The 24,096-nt window shown below is 40.3% G+C and overlaps 2 protein-coding genes across 5 annotated transcripts in view; both read left to right on the top strand.

The window, feature by feature from the left end:
- Positions 1-10,279, top strand: part of ERN1 (endoplasmic reticulum to nucleus signaling 1) — a 36,607-nt gene extending 26,328 nt beyond the window's left edge. For all 3 annotated transcript variants that reach the window (XM_035342056.1, XM_035342057.1, XM_035342058.1), the window contains 15 exons: positions 312-573; positions 876-954; positions 1,992-2,154; positions 3,111-3,229; positions 3,601-3,792; positions 4,419-4,674; positions 5,133-5,223; positions 5,557-5,746; positions 6,271-6,370; positions 6,787-6,986; positions 7,290-7,437; positions 7,839-7,966; positions 8,406-8,529; positions 8,777-8,844; positions 9,124-10,279. In XM_035342056.1, the coding sequence (XP_035197947.1) occupies positions 312-573; positions 876-954; positions 1,992-2,154; positions 3,111-3,229; positions 3,601-3,792; positions 4,419-4,674; positions 5,133-5,223; positions 5,557-5,746; positions 6,271-6,370; positions 6,787-6,986; positions 7,290-7,437; positions 7,839-7,966; positions 8,406-8,529; positions 8,777-8,844; positions 9,124-9,330 (2,327 nt within the window). In that variant the 3' untranslated portion in view covers positions 9,331-10,279. The remainder of the gene's footprint in view (positions 1-311; positions 574-875; positions 955-1,991; positions 2,155-3,110; positions 3,230-3,600; positions 3,793-4,418; positions 4,675-5,132; positions 5,224-5,556; positions 5,747-6,270; positions 6,371-6,786; positions 6,987-7,289; positions 7,438-7,838; positions 7,967-8,405; positions 8,530-8,776; positions 8,845-9,123) is intronic.
- Positions 10,280-11,791: 1,512 nt separating this feature from the next.
- LOC118175824 (sterile alpha motif domain-containing protein 9-like) lies at positions 11,792-21,398 on the top strand. 2 transcript variants are annotated; one of them, XM_035342392.1, is made up of 3 exons: positions 11,792-11,956; positions 13,875-13,920; positions 14,411-21,398. In XM_035342392.1, exons 2-3 carry the CDS (start codon positions 13,917-13,919, stop codon positions 19,084-19,086), a joined length of 4,680 nt encoding a protein of 1,559 aa, XP_035198283.1. In that variant the 5' UTR covers positions 11,792-11,956; positions 13,875-13,916; the 3' UTR covers positions 19,087-21,398. The 2 variants fall into 2 exon arrangements, with proteins under 2 accessions (XP_035198283.1, XP_035198282.1); XM_035342391.1 differs by lacking the exon at positions 11,792-11,956 and adding an exon at positions 12,432-12,997.
- The last annotated feature ends 2,698 nt before the right edge of the window (positions 21,399-24,096 follow it).

Genomic DNA, 24,096 nt, shown 5'->3' with positions numbered 1-24,096 from the left:
CACCTATGAAAGCTCCCCTTTTAGCATGTGGCAAAGGCATGATTTGTGTGTGAATTAATCTGTACGTTTAGAGCAGTGAGATCTACAAATCCTTGCTGTTGTACATGCTGAACAGATGAGCTAAATAAATGTGTTTTTTCTGCTTGTCTGACAAAACTGAATTTTTATTGGCTTAATTTCTGACAGCTCTTCATTCGCAATAGAAGATGTAATGAGCTCCACAATTAATGTAAGGCTTGAACTGTTAATTTGTATTAAAGTTTCATGTAAGTAGCAATCCAGATAATCTCTATTTTATTTATATATTGCAGAAATGTCCCATTTTGTGTCTAATGGAGATGGGCTGGTGGTGACTGTAGACAGCGAGTCTGGGGACGTGCTGTGGATTCAGAATTACGCTTCTCCTGTGGTAGCTTTTTACATCTGGCAACGTGAAGGATTACGGAAAGTTATGCACACAAATGTGGGGATAGAAACTCTGCGATACTTGACATTCATGTCTGGGGAAGTTGGACACATTACCAAATGGAAATATCCTTTCCCAAAGGAAACAGAGACCAAGAGCAAACTAACGTGAGCATGAATATTCCTGTTGTTCTCATTAGTTGTCAGGGTTTTGTCAGCAGCCTAGCTCTCCAGCAGTCATTGTATATCGTATTTCATCTTTCACTAAATCATAATTAAAACAAATGGCTTGATCATACAGCAGTACTTAAGGCTATGAATTCAGTGTTTTTAAGAACTAGATGTTGATGATTTTAGAAATTCATGCATTAGTTTTGTATGATTGTGTTGCCAAGGTTAAAACCTTGGCAACCTAGCTAAGATGGTAAAACCATCATCTATTTCTTTCTAACATGTATTTTTTTTTCTAGACCAACTCTATATGTAGGGAAGTACTCCACAAGTTTGTATGCATCACCATCAATGGTGCATGAAGGAGTAGCAGTCATGGTAAGTTGGGAGCTGCAAGAGTTGAATGACATCTGCTGAAAAGTATCTTTACAGAATTGGTATTGTTCTGAGTTAAAAAGGAGTTGAAATGAACTTTGTTTTGAGTGAGAGCAGACACTGGAACATATGCTCATCAAAATGTACAGAATTATTGTAAAGTCCAATAAACACACAAATAGTGAGCTTATTTCTATGAGAAGTATCTTCAGTGTATCTAAAAAAGGGATATTTTGATTACATCTGGAATTCTGAGACTTACGTTATAAAAGCATGACATGCTTTCCTTAGTAAAATGATTTTATAACCCTCTTGTTCTGTCTTGTAATGGAAGACAAACTGTTATGCAGCATAACGTGTACCTGTACTGATGGAGTTTGTTCCAATATCTGAAAAGGGATGATCCTTATTAAAATAGAAAAACAGTGGAGGCTGTAGGTCTACAGCAATTAGTTTTTTAAATTGCAGATTCCTATCAATAAATGCATGGCAAATTGAATATTTCATGAAACAATTAACAGTAAGCGTTTAGAATGCATGACTGTATTTCCAAAATCATTTCAAATGCTGCAAAGACGTGATCGTAGCTCATCGGGAATTGTGCCACATGAGCTTAGCAGGAGTGGACCGGAGGTTGCTGAGCAGTACTGTTGATATATTGTGGTTACTGTTAAAATTGTGTTTTTAAAATTTTACTTATTTTTATAATCAAAATAACTCCCTTTTCATAGGAAACTGCACCATAGTTATTTTTTTCTCACACAGTGACCATCCAGGTAGGAAACAAAGCTCCTGTTTCACTTTACTAAAAAGAGAGAGTAATCTCATCACCTAGGCAACATGCAAGTTAGGTCTAATGTCCAAGGCTGTTGAAGCATTTGCTGAGGGTGTAACAGCAGTATTTACTTACAGTGACTTTGCTTCTGGGAGCTTTTGCTTGCCAACTTATTTTGACCCTCCTTTTTTTTTTACTTACTGACCTACTTAAATATTACAGAGAAGAGTACATCATTAATTATAGCAATGGTCTCTCTTTCTAGCCCCGTGGCAGTGCCATACCCTTACTAGAGGGTCCAAAAACAGAAGGAGTCACAATCGAAGACAATGGCGAGTGTGTTATCACCCCCAGTACGGATTTGAAGTTTTCAGGCAGACTGAAAGAAAAGAACAAACTCAACTATTGGAACGACTGGATTTTAATAGGTATATTATGAGGTCCCTCGCTTAGCGCTTGTCTGCTTGTCGGGCAGGTTCACACTGCCATCTTGTGGACACTTCTAACCCAGGCCTAAGAGCTGTTTTTCTATTTCTGTAAATCAAAATCACAATGACTGCCTAAACCGAGGCAATTTCTAAATTCTATTAATCATTGTTAATTTGTCCCCTTTGGAATATGCATTACTGTTTTTAAGCAGATGCCTGCTTACCAAGGCCTCTGCTTCATTCAGTTTATAGGATGAGGAGTGCTCAGCTCACTGTGTGGAAAGATGTTTATTTATTTGCCCCCTCATCCAGAGAGGGGTATAGATAATTTACTGTGAACGTTATTGCACTTAATATATTCTGGTTCTTTTGGATTTTATTGTGCATATTACTTTAATTCTCATTATAAACATCAGAAGTTTGTGTCTTCCCCACTTCACAAATGGGGGATTAAGGCACTCCAGTTGGAAAAGCTGGGAGCACAGTGGCTTTTCCCTCTTCTCACTTACTTGGTTAGCATGAGCCAAAGGAGCGTGAAGAGCAATTGTAGCTAAGTGCTGGATTGATTCTTCCTTCCTTCTTATGTAGTATGATTCATTCCCCTCAGAACCATTTCAGATCTCAAACACAATCTTTGCTTCAAGGCCACATCACAAAGTAGAACTTCAGAGAGAGCTAGATAGGAGGTATTGTAATGTGTGTTCCTGGCATGGTCACAGAGAGCTCAGGAACCAAATCCACCGTCAGTGCTTGAACAGAGTTCACCGTGTTCACTATACCTGTGACTGCAGGAGCGGAACAGGGGGAAAATTATTTTAATTCAAGATCTTGTACTGTGATGTTCTCAAGTCTGAGAATCAACTTTATGTATGCTCTTAAGGAAAGATGCTGAAACCAAGGTCATCTTCCTTTAAGAGGGACAATTTCTTATTTCAACAAATATGTTTTATTTAAAGGGCACCATGAAACACCGTTATCTGCCCCTACAAAGATCCTGGAGAAATTTCCAAGCAACTTACCCAAGAGGCCTGAAAATGTGATTCCAGCTGACTCTGATAAAGCCACTATTGAAGAGGTTTGTGATAAGAATAATAATCTTATTGAATAATTAAATAATATAGAGGAATAGAGATTGTGGAGAGACTCAGAAGAAAAGCTGTATGAAATTACTTCACATTTCTTGTGGTGGATTTTCATGTACCTTGCATGTAGAATCACTGATACCATGAGGTGTCGTTCTTATTTCAGAATTAGGGCTTTCAGATGTTCTTTTTCCACATGCAAAACTCTCTTTGGTAGGACTATAAATTATTATTTTTAAGGTATAATAATTATATAATTTAAAATTTATAAATCATTGGAAATGATCTAGCAGAAAGCCTAGCATATAAATCATCTACTGCTTATGGAAGTCTTGGAGCTAACAGAGCTTTCTCTGCCTCATAGGTTATTGACATAGTGGAAGGTTCCGCAACAGAAGTGCCTCCTGCTGTTCCGAAGGACATTGAGGAGAAACTTGCTCGACCTATTGCTCGGCCAGAGGCTCCTGTGGACTCTATGTTGAAAGACATGGCCACCATCATTCTCAGCACTTTCCTGCTCGTTGGCTGGGTGGCTTTTATCATCACCTATCCAATGGTAACGCTGACTTAGCTTGGTGGGCTTTTCAGTTTTGGGAGTCAGTAGTATTTGACAGCTAACCCCAGGAAGTGACACAGGAGTTAGGAAATAATGCACTACATTCTTTTTTCCTCATTTTTAAGCCCCAGATATGCAAGGGGTAACAAAGGCTATTTATTTGATATAACAGTGATTTCTCTGGCATATGTGCCAACTCTGAAGAATTTTTTTTAATTCCACCAGTTCAGTTTCTCGTGTTTCTGTTTTCCATGTACATGATCTTAACATTAATCACTGGCTTCACTCCTCCCTTCCTCATCTGAACCACTGTCAGGTTTTCTGGCGTTTTGATCAAAGCCTTTATCCTTCTGTGATTTAAAGACACCAAGTCAGCCTAATGAGCTGGCTTTTGCAATATTAACCAACCTGTGTGATTCCTCAGCTTTGCTATGAAAGTTCTGAATGAAACTGAAAACATGAGGGAAAGTCCCTTTAGTTTCATAGTCTAGTTAGCTAATAGTACCTTAACAAGAAAAAATTACCTACCTTTTGGATCTATCTACCCTAATGGCTATTCTGTTCCCTTTTGTGACATGACTGTGAGAAACTTCACTCCTTCTTATGGATCTGAGGTCCTCTTTCAGAGTGTACATCAGCAACAACAGAGACAGCATCAGCTGGAAGAGAAGATACAGCTCTTGCAGCAACAGAAGCTGCCCTTTCACGCTCCCAGTGATCTACCTCCAGAAACAGATTTCTTAGACACCTCCTACGGACGGACAGAGAGTTCAGCTACCAGCACACCAAATATGTCCCCCAGAGCATCAAACCATTCTGCATATTCCAGCATCTCCACCTCTGATGTTGGGAGCTGCCTTTCCACTGAGCAAGAAGAGGGAGGTAAAGTAGTTCTAGTGTCTTTACTGGGTTTGTATTTCCCCACTCTGTCCATCTTGATGGTACTTTGTACATCAGACAGCTAAAAAGACCATCATCCTAGCTTAGTCTGACCACTCACAAAACTGTGCAGGTGTTTCATCCCTGACTTTGAGAAGTACTTCTCATATAACTCCTTAGAAACTTCCTCTGCTGAGAACCCTTAGTCTCTTGTACTGTTTGAGACATGATCTTTTCAGACCTACAGTTAGTTAAGGTGTTCTGTACGGAGTAAGTTTGAATCTCTGTGTTGAATCACGTACCAGTATGTGCCTGCTCAGCTGTTCATTTCTTTTGATCAAATGTGTTGTCAATTTAAACACGAGCAAAAAGATTTTTACATACTGGCCCAAAAAGATGTCCAGTTGTACAAGGCCGGCTTGATCCATCCTAAAACAATCCTCCTGTTTCTTGTTTTTCAGATGATGATGCAAACAGAGTGGTGGTTGGCAAGATTTCATTTAACCCAAAAGATGTACTGGGACATGGAGCCGAAGGAACAATTGTTTACAGGTACAAGATAATACGCGTACTCATTATTTAATAATAGACTGATTAATGTCTTATTGTATTAGGGTCATTCTTTTATCTTTTTTAATACACCTATTTTGAAAAAAAATACTTTAAAAGTATTTTGTGTGTGTGTATGGAATATTTTCATGCAATATTTCTTCTCTAGCGAAATTACTTCTCTTTGATATGTTTAATGACCAAAGGAATCTGTTTCCTGCATGAGAAATGCTTTAATATGCCTCTGTAAAATGTCTTCTGTTGTCATTCGCTTTGTACCTTCTTGGTCTACATCAGCCTTTGTCTAAAAGGTTGATACGGCTTTCCTGTCTGCAGGGGGACATTTGATAACCGTGATGTTGCAGTGAAAAGAATTCTTCCTGAATGCTTCAGCTTTGCAGACCGTGAGGTGCAGCTGCTGCGGGAGTCGGATGAGCATCCTAATGTGATCCGCTATTTCTGCACAGAGAAAGACCGGCAGTTTCAGTACATAGCTATCGAGCTGTGTGCTGCCACTTTACAGGAGGTGATGAGTCACTTGCAAACCTAAATAATGTTTTGGTTTTCTCACCGGAAGGCCTTCAGTTTTCCTGTAGTCTTAAGTTGTTGAAGTGCCTGCAGCAGATGTCCCAGATACTGTCACCATCACCTCAGAAAGTTACACATTCCTACAAAAGGGATGTTCCTAGACCTTCAGGACTATCTTCCCAACCCTGTGCTGTCCTAAGGGCAGAAGTTGTTGTCCTTTAGTATTCCTTCTTGTGAAGGACTCCATTCTAGTCATCCTCCCTCTCCGTCAGGACTTTGAAGACCCCCAAAACGCTTCTGGAGGCACGGTGCTATATACAGAATTCTAGCTCTGAATGTTTTAGAGCTCATCACCTTCAGGCAAGAAAAGCTTTTGCATGTGTGTTACCATCTAGCATTAGACTGCCTGCAATTTTCCCAGTTCGAATTTTTTTTTTTTTTGCGTATACTTACTGTCTGTGCAGAGGCTAATGATAAGCAGTGTTGTGGCTGACTCTTCTGTTTTTCTGTCGTCTTATACAGTACGTTGAGCAGAAGGCCTTCAGTCACCATGGCTTACAACCCATCACCCTCCTGCAACAGACAACAGCTGGCCTTGCTTATCTGCACTCCCTTAGTATTGGTAAGAATGCCTCAGGGTTCAGCATTGCATCGAGTGGCCGTTTCCCAACCAAAAAAAAAAAAAAAAGAGAGAAAATGGTCTGCTGAGGGCTTGTTTAATCCATGGAGAGGCTCCACCTAGGGCTGGCAGCAAGCAATAGTTTCTGTCCTAACACTTCCTTGACCCTTACCTTCTGCCGGTAACACTCCACTGCATTGGGGTAGTAAGGCTAGTCATCACCATTTGTTCAGGGCACTCTATTTTTTTGGATAGAACTATAAAACATAATGACTGCTGGTGATGGCATTTAAAAATTAGTGATGAGCCTCTACCAGTGACATTAGTTTGAGGTTAGGACATAGATATAACAAACAGTAAATAAAGTTTACAAATGTTGTTGGGATTGCCTGGAGTGGATAAATGGGTGTTTGTAATAGTCCACAGGGACCTGAAGCCCCATAACATCCTCATCTCGATGCCTAATGCCCATGGGAAGGTCAAAGCTATGATTTCAGACTTCGGCCTGTGCAAGAAGCTAGCAGTGGGCAGACACAGCTTTAGCCGTCGGTCAGGTGTGCCAGGAACTGAAGGGTGGATTGCCCCTGAGATGCTGAGTGAAGACTGCAAAGAGAACCCTGTAAGTCTTTGTCTTTCCTTCAGGCTTCCCTGGGAAAAGGCTGCACAACCAGCAGGTGGCACACTGTTGGTCAAACCTTAGGATGCGTAGTGCTGGACGGCTCAGCATTTATGCATGCTTCCAATTAATTTAACAATAGCCCTTTCCCCCATATGTATATAGTAATTTTTACGAGTTTTATATAGCAAAATGTGAATCTGAAAAGTTTTTTTCTGCACTCAAATGCAAAATAACCACCCCTATGATGAGGCTGAAAGGCTTCAGGGCAAAAAAATGTTGCTATTAAAGGTCATTTGTTTGCAGACATACACCGTGGACATCTTTTCAGCTGGCTGTGTCTTCTATTACGTGGTATCTGAAGGTAGCCATCCCTTTGGCAAATCTCTACAGCGACAAGCCAACATTCTGCTGGGTGCATACAGCCTCGAGTGTTTGAATGCAGGGCGCCATGGTAAGAAAAGCATGCTAAACTTAACTTTCAAGGGGTGCTAAAACTGCAATAGAGATGGCAGAACGGTGACCCACAGTGAAACCAACAGGGCCATGGTGAAGGCTGTACACCTAAAGTAAAGGTCTTGGAGTTAGTATCTGAAAGCATCCCAGCTATAAAAAAGAGGGGCCCTGAAAGCTTGGCTGTAGTGCTATTACCATGTATTTAAAGGGTGGGAAAGAGGTCTATCTTCATAGCGCACTGATTCAGAGATTTCTGTTGCTTGCCCAGATTATCTACAAGGGCAGTACTTACGCTAGTGTTCAGGATTGTATAGGAGGAAGTAGGAAACAACGATTGTCTAATGATAGAAAACATTAGCATTCCCTACATTGTCTAAATGATCACCCTTTTCCTTGCAGAAGACATAGTTGCTCGTGATTTAATAGAGCAAATGATAAACATGGACCCTCAGAAACGTCCATCTGCCAGCTGTGTGCTAAAACACCCCTTCTTTTGGAGTTTAGAAAAACAGCTCCAGTTTTTTCAGGTTTGTCTTGACCATTTTTATCCTTTTAGTCCTAAGGAGGCCTGTAGTCATTTTTCAGATCCTGAATTCAGTTTCTCTTTGCTTTGTGCATGTTTGAGATGGTACAATGTAGAACACCTTGCCTGTTTTTAAGAACAGGGTAGACTGCTGTGGTAAATATGTGCATTGAAGCCCAGGAAGCAGCTGACTTGAGGTTCCTTTCAGTCTTTTCTATTTTATGGCTTTTTTAAAAAAAAGCTTTGGTAGATGGTGATACATATCATCAGAGAAGCTTTTGTATCCCAGTCCCAACCATAATCCATTGTATTGTACTTTGTCATGAAGTGAGGTAGAAGGAAAGCTCTGTTACTGGGACAGGTCGCAACTGGCCAGAAGCAGCATTTTTCAATTGTTGGGAAAAGTTTGGAAAAACTAAGAGTAACCTGAATGTCTCTTCTAGGATGTTAGTGACCGGATAGAGAAAGAATCTTTAGATGGTCTAATAGTCAAGCAATTAGAAAGAGGAGGAAGAGAGGTGGTGAAAATGGACTGGAGAGAGCACATCACTGTTCCTCTTCAGACAGGTAAGAGAGCTTTTGTAAGAATGGAAAGGTGTTGCATGCTGTTGTCCCCAGTTTGCAGGGATAGCAGAATAAGGATGGCGTCTGTTTTGGCATGACTTTTACTGTACTTCTTCAAATTAAGCTGTATGTTTACATATTGAACAAGTCTATAGACATACGTGACTATAGGCACATGTACCTTACTTCTGAGACCAGCAGCTACAACAGTATCGAAACACAAAAAGAGATCTTGTATTTTATTTTGCAGATCTTCGAAAATTCAGATCGTATAAAGGAGGCTCAGTGCGGGATCTTCTGAGGGCTATGAGAAACAAGGTAAATGTTTTGTCTGTGCATATGCATACTCGGGATACACACCCTGTGAACTCCAGCCACTGCATTTTTTCTTCTTCTTCACACTGTAGTTCTCCCTCCATTTGTTCATTGTTGCCAGTCTGCATCTTACCTTTAGGTGTATATATATATTTTTACTATATTAGTCAACTATAAAAAAAAGTTACTTTGTTCATGAAAATGCAGTTTGTCCAGACTATTTAAAAGGTTTTTGAACACGCTCTCTGGCTGAGCTTTTCCTTTTTCTTTCTGTCTTCACAGAAGCACCATTACAGAGAACTGCCTCCTGAGGTGCAGGACACCCTGGGCTCCATTCCAGATGATTTTGTATGTTACTTTACAGCTCGCTTCCCTCACCTGCTCCTACATACCTACAAAGCTATGCGTATCTGCTGCCAAGAAAGACTGTTTCAGCATTACTATAATCAGGACTCTGCACAGAAGAGCCTTGCAGGAGACACTGTTTGAGAGGAGAGAGATGGAGCTTTCTTTATCTGGGACCAACATTCCAAGCACAAGGCTGTGAAACAGGCCTACCTTTAGCAGGGAAAAGGGGGAATCAAAGAGCTGAATTCTCTCTGAGGAAACCAAGCGTCCAAAAAGTGCCTTGTACTCTGCCTGCACTGGATCAGGAGATAGTAAGAGCCCAAGGAGCAATGAAGCTCTAATAGCGATGGAGTTACCCCAAGAAGGGTCTCCAGACAGTGAAAAGGGAGCGCAAAAGCTGGGTATAACCATCATCCAGTATCCCTATACTGTACTTGATTTTATAACCTCTGTTTTACTGCAAAGAATCAAAATACAGTGATTGAAATCGTAATTACTGGGGGCTGGGATCTGCAAAAGGAGCCTTTTAGTTGTAGCGAATCATCAGAACCTGCCATTGCACTACTGCCACATTCTGCATTAGGCACACCACAGTGATTGTAAAGGGAATAATTTATAATTATCCAAAACCTATAAAAAGACTAAAATTTAATTCCTAACTACCCTGGAAAATTAGTCCCTCCTACTTGAGCAGATACAGTGAAGTTCTAAAAACAAGATCAACTTGAAAAAAGTTAAAGGTTTACCTACTTTGAAAATAAACCTTGTTTAATTATCAACCAGTATTCACAAAAGAGCTTGAACAGTACTTGACTTAAAAATCACAGTATCAGAACCAAGCCACGCAACTAAGCTGGGGAGAGGCTAATGCTCTATCTACTGCAAGTGTTCCTTTCTTACAAAGAAAGGTTGCCAGGTACAGAGAAAGAGGTAAGATAATCCTGGAGAAAAAAAATAAATTAGAAGCAATGGAAGATGTACAGAGCAGTGAAATTCTATACAGTGTTTTAATTGGAGAAAGAAAGCTGTAAAAGAAACTCATTTTCTATTTGTACGGATGGATAATTACATCCACAGGAGCCCATTTTTACTTTTTATTTTTAAAGATGCAGTATTTCTTTTCATTGGCCCTAAAGCTGTGACAAAGCATTAAGTATGTGCAAAGGATGAAGAAATGGTGAACTCTGATGATACAAGTGAGGGTGTTCTTTTACAATGTATTTATTTAACATATTTATATTTATTTAATTTTTACTACAAAGTAGTATCAAATCAAGGTGGTACAAGTATAAAGCATGCCAAATCTTTCTTAATCAATTTTGTTTCTATTTAATCATATTACAACTGGAAAAGTGATACTGCATCTTTCACTGGAATTTGTTAAAGGGGAAACTACAAAGTGGAGAAGCTCATTTGTCTGACTGTGCCATTGTTCTGTTAACTACTAAGTTAGGGACCATTCTATGTAAGGTTGGGTACACACAGCTACTTTTCTGGAGCAACTTCACTAGAAGTTTCTTCCTAGTTTTACAAAGTATGAAAGCAATTTACTGAAGACACCAACTGTGCAAGTTACATTTCTAAAGCTTGAAAAAAGGGTAGTTTTTACCTAAGAAGATTCAAAGCCTATTTCATATTTTTGTATGTCTCATGTAAAGTTCTTTTATAATTCTACTAAATAAAGACTTGTACTCAGATTTAAAAAACAAAACAAAAAAACACAACTCGCATTTCTTTTCATGACAACATGTGCCTGTGGAAGTCAGCCAGCCCCTGATCTGTGTGGTATAACCCAGGTTTCAGAACCAGGCCTGGAGAAGGTGGTGGGGTGTGCACGTGTGAAGCATGGCCACACAAACCCCAGGCCTGCAGCAGCCACACCCTGCTCAGGGCGCACACTGCTCAGGGCCTGCTCCAGGCACTCACTCCCTGCTGTTCAAGGCTAAAGTGCTGATGACAGAAGTTATGGTGGGAGGGAGGCTGGGAAGCAAGCAGCGAGCCTCCCTGAGGGCCCAGGACCCTTACTTCGTTACCCTAACTGTCCCCAGGCAACAGGTACCTACCTGATGGTGGCTAAGGCAGGTGCACAGGTAAGCTCAAACGGCTGAAGTGACTGTGTGCAAAAAAAAACTTACTGCTGTACAGTATCGAGATTTTTGTAACTAAAAATAAAGTTCATGTGAAACTAAGCTGAAAGAAAACCACGTGATTTACAGGAAAAAGCTGCCTACAAAACCCATCTTTGCCTGCTGGAGTCCAAGAGCATGACTCAGCCCGGCATCTCTGCCCCAGAGTTAGAGGGACAATGAGCCAAGGCTGTCTCTACTTTGGTGAAGGGATGTGGTATAAACAAACATGACACATACAGGTGGGAAGGGGAAATTATATAATTATTAAACTATATGCCACTCACCATACCCTGCCCAAACTCCTTTATTACCCTGTTTTGGCATGGTGCTGCCCATCATCTGGGTGTGCACCTCACCAGATGATGCTTGCAGGAGGCAGAGCTTGTCTGCTGAAGCTACAGGCAGGGCTACGCTGCTAGCACTGCTGGAAGGGGTGGAGCATTCAAGTATTTTGCCTAAAGTACTTCCTTTTTATTGCCAGAGATAGTTAAGATACCTTTAGAAGAAACCCACAAGAAGTGTGGAAGACAAGGGTCAGCAGGCAGGGCCTGGCACTGCAGCTGGCTGTTGCACTTTTCCCGGCGGACAGGATTTGGAAACAGCACTGCAAGCAGCCCGGTTCCCACATGCTCTGCAAGGTAAGCCTCTGCAAGCCATCCTGCAGCTCTCTGGGTTGGTCCTGCATGCTCGAGCAAGTAGGGCTGGGGGAAAGCTGTGGGTAAGTGGGAAACCTGGAAACCTATTCTCAGCCTGATTTTACTTTACTGGTAGCAGACCTAGGAAAAGCGTGGCTTCCCCTGCACTACCATCCGCCTAGCTCTGCTGCCAAGAGGTGGGTGGAGCTGTCTTGCTGAGCAGCTCTTTAATTTTGGGGCCAGGGGCATGAGGGGGTAGGACAGGACATCCCCCCTTCCCCAGTCCACAGCTACAGTGCACACAGGTGGCATGGTGGTGAGCCCTGCATCAGCAACTTGCCTCCCCCACGTGCTCTTTACAACAGGGGGAACAGGAACCCACTGGCCAGGGCAGTGCCTCTCCTCAGCACAAGTTTCTTTTCCCCATTAAGTTTCGTTTTCACCAAAGCCACGCCTGGTGGCCTGATGCTGGCTCTGTCCCCACAGGGTATGACAGAATGACGTGTGCAGGGAGGGGGATGGCACACCACGATCCACATCACTGTACGAACACAGCCCTGGGAGACAGTGCAGAGACAAAAGGCACTGCAAGGCTACTATTTGACATTTGGCCTCTCACTAGCCTCTGAACTCTGTAATAAGCAGCCTGTGTACACCTGTTTTGGAAGGATCTGCTTCTGCCCATAGCACAACAATTAAGAACAGTGCCAGAACAGTTGCTCCCCTCAGTGACACCAGGTACTTTACTTGCTCAAACCACATCTATTTGGGCATGCTGGCTCTTTAATCAGCCCACAAACTTTCCACTGCACTAACCAGGCATTTAAATTTAAAACAGGCACTGCTCCCCAGTTCTTACAGCATTCCCCAATTCACCTATGCCCAGCTGTCTCACCGAACAACCACTGTTAAACTCACCTCTTGACAAGTCCTGGTCCTGGGGAGCTCTCCAGTCACCTTCCAAGTTACAGGCTTCTGACGTTCAGATGTTTCTGAGACCTTCAATAAAGCCCTACTGAGTTGCTTTTTATGCTGGCTGCACTGGTGAGCCTGCTCCTTGGACACCTGAATTGTGAGGAAGCTGCAGGTGATGCTGTTGTACTGCCATCAGCAGCAGGCATGGGGCTTACCAGGCTACAGGCACCTGCTGAACCAGTAGAGCTGAGCTTGCACACTACAGTAAGAGCAATGATCCCCCCCCACGCCCCCAACCCCTTTGCTGTGACCCTAGTCAAGTGGTACCTAGCTCAGGGCCGGTTACTGTTAGCTTACAGTGAATCTAAGGTAAATTTCTGTTATGTTGAGCACGCGTATTTAACATGTTTCTTCCTATAGTACAGAACCAGCTGTATTTGCTGCAGCCCTTCTCCATACCACAGTTAATGGAGTCTGAGCAAAGCAGAGCATGTCAGGTATCAGGCCAAGACACCGCCTCTAACCCAAACCAAGAACAATCTTCTGCAGGGTGGGACAGCAAGTTATGCAGTTTCGGTGAGCACAGCAACAGATGTAGAACAAGAGGGGGGAAAAAAAAGTCAAGCACACAGAAAAAAGGAGCACAACAGAAGGAAGAAGAGGGGGAGATAAACAAACAAACAAAAAAAACACTAACAAAAAAAAGATACAATGCAACCTGAGGAATAGAGTAGTGTAAGGCCACCTTTTTTTCTGTATCTAGCAGAAGGAGCTGTTAGATAGGCACAGCTATCAGCACATGCCTCTTCGTACATGTCAGAGAACAGATGGCTTCATACGGTACAGGTACACAGAAGCACTGTAGCTGACAAGAACAGGCTTTTAGAGGTACAGGAACTACCCTGGACCACAAAAAAAAAGTAGGAAGGGGAGAGGAAAACAAGTAAGTCAACTGTAAGTAACAGGAATGTTAATTATTATTTGACAATTGCTTTTTCACCTCTAGGTTTTTCTTCATTAACCGGAGGATTTCTCCCCCCCGAAGACAATGGGTATGTGCTGCTTTCAGAAAATTTGCACTTTGAATGTAGTGATTTGCTTTTTAATAAATGCATTTTAAAGGTTCATCTCTACTGGGGAACTAATCAGTATTTTTAGTACCGTTACAATCTGTAAGATACTATAACTTCATAGACCAGTAAATAAATTCAAGCGGGCAAATAATCTACCTGAACTTCTTCAAGTTTAGGGAATTCAGCCCATCAGTTCCAATAACTTTACCACGTAATCCTCTTTTAAAAGGGGAGTGATGGAAACAACCCGAACTCTTTTTGAGTAGTTTCCAAACCTCGTGGTTTCTCACTTCACAGATTATTAGCCTTGTACCATTGCTTAGGACTGCCTTTGATTAAAGGTAAGGACACCTTCAGACATCAGAACTGACATATTTGAGAAGACAGTCTTTCATTGTAGCTGGTAGAAAGAAGATTTAGCATTCAACACAGACAGCTATTATTAATAACTCAGAATTCTGGTTCCTAGATTACAACACATTACCTGTGGATCAGTGGGATGAGAACCATGTCCAATGCTGGCTACAATCTACTGGAATCAAGGAAGAATATACAAGAAAACTACATGAAGAAGAAGTGACAGGTCCAGTGCTTATGGAACTGAATGAAACTTTCCTCAAAAACATAGGTATGAAGAAAGGCCAAATCCACATTTTACTCCTCAAAAGAGACGAACTTCGGCAGCTACAGGAAAATACAAAACAAGAAAAGCATTCTGGTAGCAAAATGCCTGACAGAATTGATACACAAAGAGATTCAGTAAGACCCAAAAACATCCGTCCTCAAAAAAGTTTAAGCAAAGACAGCTGTGGCCCACTACATGAAACAAGTGGAGAAAACACAGCTTCTACTTCTGGCAAGAAGAAAGGGAGAAATCAATGCCAACCTCAAACTACTGATGAAGTTTTAGAGCTCAGCAAATGTCGACCGTTTAGAAGTGAAGACACTGATTTCAAGTACGTGAAAGGCCGAGTTCTTTCTCCAGAAACAGGCGTCAATGGTTTAATCATACCTTGCCACGAATACAAGTCCTTTGCCATTGCTGCAGAATTGAACAAACAGCAGCTGCAGTCAAAGTTTGCCTGTGAAGTGATACGATTTGCTTCAGCCTGTATGAACATTCGAACAAACGGCACCATACATTTTGGTATCATGGACAGTGTTGAAGATACGGGCTATAAACATGGACAGATCATTGGCATAAAGGTCAAAGAGAGGGAATACTATGTTGATGCATTAGATTACATAGAAAAATGTTTTTGTGAAACTAAGCGAGAAACTGCAAGGAAATGTATCCACCCACCTGTTTTTATTGAAGTGATTTCAACAGACTCTCAGGAACAAAGATTTGTGGTGGAGGTTGATATTGAACCAACATCCACCTTAGTGAAGAATAAAATTTTTGAGGTTTATTTACCTAAATACAATGAAAGCAGCAAGAAGGTGAACCTGACAAAGGATCGAGCTCTCTATCAGAGACTAGGAGCAAAATCTGAACCTGTAAAGGCAGACGATCTAGTTGCTTTTATCCAGGACTTACAAGACAGGGATGCTCAAAGAGAAAAGGCTGAGCTTCTCAGTGCAGAAGTACATACAGAAGTATCTCAGAACCTGGGAAGGAAGTTATCTATTCTACTAAATGATGGCAAGAACTATATGGACGATTCCCTACGGTACATCCTTGTCACAAACAGAGGTACAGAGGATGATCTGAAGTCCATCAACTTTTTAATGCATTTGAACATTTTCTGTGTCTTTGACTTTGATGAACATTCTGTGTCAGGACTGTATGGAAAGTACAAAGAACACCATGCAACAAGGTCTTACTTTTTACAGGATTTTTCCAGTGAAAGCAAGACTGGCAATCCTCCAACTCAGAAACATTTGTGTCTGTTTGATCAGACTAGTTGGATATTCTGCAATGGGCGCAGCGACTACCTTGGGGATGATGAAAAACCATGTGATGAAAACACATGGATTAGAACTAAAAAGAAATACCTTAAGAAAGCAATCACTCGTATCTGTGATGAAATCCTGCCAAAGAGGTCTTTCATTGTGCTTTTCCTATTGCTATCACCAGTTAAGAAACCAATCGTGGACACTTTTCAGGAATTCTATACAGAGATGAATGGCATGGAGTACATCATTTGCATTGCAGAGTCCAGAGAAAATTATGGGAAGTGGGCTAATCTAGCTCAGGCATCATGCAGCATTGAGACCCTAGAACAACGCAGCATTGTGGGAATGAAACTAAGCCATGTAGATGCCACCATTCAAAAAATGCTGCCTTCTACAGCACACCCCAGACATCTGCCAGTTTCCACACGAGCACTATGCACACTTCCTTCGCTAGAAGAAGAGAAAATGTTTTCCTTAGAAATCCTTTGTGTTGATCAATGTGATGATATTAAATTAGATCTTTTGTCTGAGAAAGAAATACAAGAAATAGAACAAAACTTTTACAAAGGGAGAAAAATCACCTGGAAAAATTTCTGGCTTGCTGATAAAGGACACTGTGGGGAAATCATTGAACGTGAAGCATGCAAGGATGCTAGCAGGCTCCTAGATGACATTTTACAAGGAACTGGACTCAACTATTCTGTGGCTAAACTAAAGATATTCCACCATCCTGGAAGTGGTGGAAGCACAATAGCACGACAAGTTCTATGGAAGAGAAGAAAGGACTTAAGATGTGCTGTTATCAAATCCTCGTATTCACCTGCAACTGTCTGTGAGCATGCACTTGCATTTAGAGATTATGAAGAGAAAGAAATCAATCATTGCCTTCCTGTGCTCCTCCTAATTGAAGATTATGATGAAGACTATTTAGAAGAAATAAGAAATGACTTAATGGATGCTGTAGCAACTAGAAAAATTAATTCCCCCAGACCTTACTTCATTCTCATGTCCTGTAGACGATCCAATGACCCTGAACGGCTTTGTAAGGCCTCTCCTCTGGACACAGTAGCCGTTACTCACAAGCTGACAGACTCAGAGAAAACTCTGTTCAAAACTAAACTTGAAAAACTGAAGCAGAAATATGTTGAGCCAAAATTCATACTTACATTTGTCTTGATGTGTGAGGAGTTTAATGAAACATATGTGAGAGATTTTGTAGGCCACATACTGCAAGACATAGACCGTTCTTCCCGTGATACACGTTTGATGCATTATGTGGCTTTGCTTAATTTTTATGTACCTAATTCATATGTTTCACTATCACACTGTGAAGCTTTTCTGGGACTGGGTGCATATACAGAAACAAAGTCAAGAGCATATGATTTTAAAAGTAACTTAAGTGAACAAGCAAGAATGATTTTTATTGAACTAAGGGACAATACCACCTATATTTTATCTGTTCGGATAATACACTGTCTGGTTGCAAAAGAAATTTTGTATCAGCTTTCAAGGAACGAACCACAAAGTCAAATTGCAATGTCTCTTCTTCAGGAAAGGATGCTTTTTGAAAATAGATTTGGACGAGAGGAATTCATAAAATTCATCAGAGATCTCTTTATTCGCCGTGATAAGAGAAGCAGGGGCGATAATACTGACAGCCTCTTCTCACCATTCATTGAACACGTCTGTAAAGCTGAAGACTGTGAAAAAGCTATAGCTGTTCTAAAAGCTGCGTATGAACTCCTTGGAAAAGATGCCTTTTTTGCCCAGCAGCTTGCCAGACTGCATTACAACAACGAAAAATTTGAAGATGCAGAATATTGGGTAGGTGTTGCAAAACTTCGTTTGCCAAATGACTCTTACATTCTGGATACAGAAGGTCAAGTCTACAGGAAATGGTTTAGTTTCACTGTGGATAAGGTGACAGACCTTCCTGACATTGACAAGATAGAGATTGCTCTAAAAGCTATGAAATGCTTCAGGGCTGCGCAACAGGCTGCAAAAGCAGAAACAGATAACATGAACAACGCTGGCTATTTTGGAGAAGTAGAAGTAGGATGTCGTCTCCTTAAATTTTTGTCCACAGTTGATGTATTTCGCACAAGTCCAGAGGGGGAGTACTCTGAGCTTGTGAAATACCTGATCACAGATTACATTCCTAAAGACATTGAAAAAACATGGGGAAAGCTTCACTCACGCTTAAAAGGCTTACGCCAGAACCTGTACAATGCTCTGGAATGGATTTCAGAAGACCTAAGTTATTTCCAAACAGATAAAAACCATGAGAAGGAAGATGATGATGAAAAAGCTGAAAAGGAGGAACAAGTTTATAATCCCAGGAAATGGCTTAAGAGACAGTCTGAGGTATATGCCAAATTCTTCATCTCAGCATCACTTATTGGGGACAACAGTGGTCCTAAGAGCCAGCTGATGAAAGGCATGACTATTTATAAGAGAGGTGGAGGCAGTGTCACAAATATCCTGTCATTCTTGACAGATAAGAAGGAGAACAGGTCAGCTGAAAAGCTAGAAGAGATCCTTAGTTTCTATCCAGAAAATGCACTAAGGGACAGGCTGGAGGACACCGATCTGATCAATTACATTTTGAGCCACATTGTATTATCATGCTTATCTCCAGGATCTGCCAAACTTCTTCCAATGCAAACTCTCCGTGAACTCAGCACAAGATTCTTTAAAGAAAAAAGAACGTTTCCAGCAAGTGCCCATTTTTTGCTGACCTTACTGTATTGGCCAGATGAGGCATTAGACAAAGAGCCCAATCCAGTCAAAGACGAGATTTTAAGTTCAGCACTTCAAACCCTAAAACGTTTATATGACATCAAGATGAAAGATGTTCCTCCCAGGAAGAAAAGAATCTACACCCACTTTTTCCTAGGAAAGGGCTATGGCTTAATCAAGATTGTGCAAAAAAATAAAATTGATAAATTAATTAGTGGGTCCTTAGATGAGAAGAGAATGAAGTGGCTACATGGAACCGTATGGAATAATGCCAGGATACGTGACATTCTCAGAAGAGTTTCAGGTTGGACCAAGGATAGAAATTTATTTATACGTGGCCATATGAAGGAGTTTCCAGTCTTGCCACTCCATCGTGATTCAGTGCCTACTGGAAATGAGAATGTGACCTTTTATTTAGGATTTTCATTTAACGGTCTTGTTGCTTTCAATATTGAGGTTGAAAATAATCTAAACATTTCAAGTGGCACCAGAGTACACAGTGTTTAGTTCATTAACAGTATCTCCTGCACTGTTAGACAGCACAGCATTGGAAAAGGCCTGTTGTCACACATTGAAGAAAAAGAAGCCTGCATTGGCTGGACACCAGGTAGTAAGATAACCACAAACTACTCCTACGCTATAAGAATCTAAAAAATTTGAAACCTACTAGTAAAAATATTTTTTCAAGCAGAAGCCTTTTCTGTTTTTGTAGTTAAACAAAATTTTCTATCTAAAGCGGCAATAATTCCTATATTTGCTTTGAGCTCAAAGACCCTAGACATTCAGCTAATTTCTGGGTGACCTTCATCAATTAAAGAATGTATCTACTGTTAACTCTATGGTGTTTTTTCTTCTCCCTGAACTGGAAACAAAGTGTTTAAGTGAACTTAAAACATATACACTACACTGGCTTTAATATACTTCACTCACTACCACGTACCATGTATTATATACACCTATGCATCATCAACTGCAAGCCAACGTCTATTACAGAAGCAGAGAAGAATAATTAGCCATTTTTAAAATTGACTCTGCAAACATCGGAAGTGATAAAAATGGTCTCAGTTTTTACATCACTTCTACATTGCTTCTCCATGTAGACATTAAAAAACATACTGCATGCATCTATAGCTGGGGGAGGGGAGCAGAGACATAAGCAGTTACATAGTCGTGACATAAAATATTATTTGTAGGAGCTGCTATGATTTCATAGTCCAAACAATTCCTGCACTTGGGAAAGTGTTTCTGCAGCATTATCCAAGATATCCACATGCTATATATACAGTAGACAAACTTACAAGTTCTATCTATTCTTGAAAAAGTCATCTTTGTCTAGCCTTATTTACTAATATAAAAAATACAAAGGAGTTTGTTGTCAGTACTGCTTCTGCAAGCATTATGGCACATGAAGTCTTTAATAACAAAGCAGCCTACTGTTTGAACCTAGCATTGTTCGATAGTGACAGAGTTGCTAAAGTTTTCTAGAAGACCTATAATACAGCTTAAGTTTTAACAATCACAATTTCTCCAGGAGCTGAATTACCCTACCTGAAGGTATAGTTCTAACAGCAGTAAGGCGTGATTTGCTTTTCCAGCTTCAGTCATGATCTGGGCACAGCCAAAACTGTAAAAGGAATTGCAAGGCACTATGAATTCAGATCAACTTAAATTTCAAAACAGGATGAAACCAATAAAAATTCTAGTTCAAGCCTTCACTTTCTGGTACCCAGGAAGAAGCAAAGCTTGTAAGTACTGGTTAGGCAACAGTTGTCTCCATACCTTGCTTTCAACCTGGGAGCGACACACAGCAGCAAAGCTGTCTGTTTCACGGGTTGCACTTCCTGATTGTGCAATCCAGGCTGGCAGATTTTGGTAAAGCACATCAATGGCAACTTTCCTCAAGATGTGCTAGAAAGGCACACCAGAGGGACAAACCATGACAACATCTTAACTGCTAGCTGCCAGAGAGTTGGGGTGCTGGAGGAAGCACCTTCAGCCCAGCCCTGATGCAGCAACAGCGGAAGGGGATCTGAAAAGTTAATTAAGCAAAGGCAGTTTTCTTAAGTCTGCATGGGCCATAAGAGTGGCTTCAATATGGCATAGCCCAAAGCAGAAATAGGAAGTGAGATCTTACTGAACTGCATGAGCTAAAAGCAAGCATTTAATTCCTGATCGTTCATACAACCTGCTCACATGCTGTGACAAGAGGAAAGATTTTGTTTTAAAACAGAAACTGCTATCACAATGAAAAACAAGACAGAAGACTTGGCCAAGAGGCTTTGTCTTGTAACTTGTTTTCTTAAACCCAGCCTGCCAGGCACCTGAGACTGTAGACAGCAATCCTATGACTGGTAGCCCACACATTTTTATACAGTCAGTTCAGAAAAAGGACAGTAGATTAGCACCAAAAGACAGTTAAATATTAAAAATTTGAGATTCACTTGTCTCCAGGTATAAAATCACTTCAAGATAAGGCTCATATGAATGAGTTCTTGCATGGTTTATAGGCAGAGAGCTAGTACAAGTCATTCAAACCAAAACATGGGTGAAGATGGATTTTATAAGCACTTTGAAACAGCTGACATTTGTTGCTATGATTTAAATAGGTCCTCAAGAGAAGAAAAAACACACAGAATCAATGGTTCACTTATGTTTAATTAGAGACTGTTACAAAGTAGTAGATAAACATTACAGATTTGTGTATGTTAATTATTCATTCTTGAAGCACGTGGTTCCCAAGGGATGCAAGTGATGTTAACTCCGTATTCTCTTTCAATCTTCTTTGTAAACTGAATGCTAATAAAATTAAGCTACAGTTACTGTTACTATTATTTACATGCATGAAAGTAATGCCCATACTTACCAATTTCCCACCTTCTGGAATTAAATTCAACATTAATATTTTGCCACTTGTCTTTTTTCAAAAGATCAGTGATTCCTTCCCTTTCATATCACTTACACAAAAGGTGTAAGTGATACAGGTAGAAGAAAAATGTTCCTGACACTAACTTCTGTGACTGTATTACTACTGAGCGGATACTTACTTCAGTTACGTGCTTTAAAATACCTTAAGAAGGAATGAAAAACCGGAGTTCAATTTTGCTACACAGTGACTAGAATCTCTGAAGGGGCGATTTGGAGTCATTAAGCAGAAGTCTAAAGGTAATAATGTGAACTGACTCATTGCTCCCTGCTTACCGTATCACAACTGTAAAGACTTCTGAACTGCGTTAGACTGGACAGCTGCTGAAACAGTGCATCAGAACCTGAGCTACAAATTATGACTGCTCACCTGACTGTGAAAGCTCAGATTTCGTGTTTTGTTTTGGTCCCATCTTAAAAGAAAATAAATTCTACCAGAAAATTCTGCAATTATTTGTCAAAGTTTTGCATAGAGATGGCATTCTACCATAGTTCATGGTCTAGAACAAGGGGAAATGGTCTTAAACTAAAAGAGGATAGATTTAGATTAGACATTAGGAAGAAATTATTCACTGAAAGGGTAGTGAGACACTCGAACAGCTTGCCCAGAGAAGCTGTGGATGTCTCATCCCTGTAGGTGTTCAAGGCCAGGTTAGATGGAGCCTAGATAGAGCCGTGCCCAACCTGATCTAGCGGGAGTTGACCCTGCCCATGGAAGGAGGGGTGGAACTAGATGATCTTTAAGGTCCCTTCCAACCCAAGCCATTCTATGCTTCGTATTAGGATCTACTCCAAAGAAATGGACTTTTGTTGATGAATCAGAACACCACTACCACTATTCCCCATTCACTGCCAATCTGGGGTAAAGTAGAGCAGGTCAGCATTCAACCACTGTCAAAACTGAGACTTCACATGGTAATTCAGCAGCCAAAAGCAATCAGTTACTTATTTCAACTCATTACTGAGCAAATCCCCTTGAAACCTTATATTTTGGTATGACAAGCTTGCAACGTTGTATGAGACTTCAAAATTCTGAAACAAGCAATACTGCTGGAAGTATCAAATCACTTATGAAAACAGAGTATAAAAGCATTCATATGAGCTGGCAAAACTAACGATTCTGTCTGGCTACCACACTAGCGCACAATCTTCCAATAGTTTGTTTTTATATAATTATCCACCAATGTTTTCAAAAGCCCCTCAAATTCACTGTGTGATGATTCAATTTGCAAGTGTATGTTAAGGCACAGAGTTTCACAGCTTATGAAACTAGGCTATATGCCACAGCACAGAAACCTTTCATCTCCCACGCTGATAAAGAGATGAGGTATACAGGGCTTAAATAAAAGTAAGCTAATAAATCATAGAACAAGAAGCTCCCAGCTTACAAGTCTAGCAAATTAAAATTCTGTTGGCAGTAGGCAGTAATTAGCTAAAACTAAAGAAAAATCTAAAGATTACATTACTGCTACAAAATCTGAAGAACAGAAATGCTTATTCCCCAACATAAGAGCCAATAGCCTGTAATTGTTTCACTGATAAAACAGCCTTTTATAACAGGCACGATACCGAAGAACTAACTTTGATTTATTATCTCTATGTTTTTCAGTAACACCAAAGGCAAGTTGTTAAGGTTCTATATTAAATTTTCCTTGTGCTTGCAGATATTACTGACCCACAAGAATAGTTAAAATCATTACAGATCTTTAATAAAAAATGTAGACGTTCACTCACTACTGAAAACAGTAGTAGGTAAGAACGATACATTGACATTTCAGAGATCAAAATTCCCCTTGTATTGAAACGGTATCATTTGAACATATTTCAAATAGAAATGTCAGGTACTTACAGATTAAACTAACCTGTACTGGCAGTGCTGTGGGATATTTCTTCTCTACCAGTAAGTAGCAAATGCTGAAATTCTGCTGCTAGTTGACAAAAACACAAATTGTATTAAACCAAGGAGTTTAACCCATAATTTAGTTTTTCATTAAAAAAAAAAAAAAAAAAAAAAGCTGCCAAACTTCAATTACTGTAATTTGTTGCTTAGGAAAAGCATAAGAAGCCAGGGCAACTATAACATTTCTGGTATTTTTGACACAAAAGCCAGAAGTTTAACAAGGTAATCCCTTTGCCTACAACAAATATAAAGGAAATTACAATACTTACATTGTCATGGTCCTTCATTAAATAGTCTCAAACTGTTTTTCTTATTCTAGACTTTATCAATGAAAGAGCAAAATGTATTTTCTTCGACTAGAAGCTAAAGAATTCATTAGTTGCAAGTATCACACACTTCTACAACATAATGAGGAGGGAAAAAAAAGATTCTGCATGACATTTTTACTTCAAATCATCATATAATTCCCTAAGTTGGGACACAATGAAATAATTTCCTTTGGTTGCATGGCATAGCGTTTGGTAATTCAAAATTACTATTAGCTAAAACCATTTATAAATATTGGTTACTAAGGGCAGAAGCAGCCAACCCTCTTTCTAAAAAGCACCTGGGAACACGGTTAAGATGTAGACCAGATTTACAACAAAATTTTAGACATTAGAAACGTGAACCTGTTATAAAGGTAGTTAGCTCAC

Source organism: Oxyura jamaicensis, chromosome 18 (genome assembly GCF_011077185.1).
Source record: "Oxyura jamaicensis isolate SHBP4307 breed ruddy duck chromosome 18, BPBGC_Ojam_1.0, whole genome shotgun sequence".
In the NCBI taxonomy this organism is placed as follows: domain Eukaryota; kingdom Metazoa; phylum Chordata; class Aves; order Anseriformes; family Anatidae; genus Oxyura; species Oxyura jamaicensis.
Note: the sequence above shows the minus strand (reverse complement) of the source record. Positions and strands in the feature narration are given on the sequence as shown.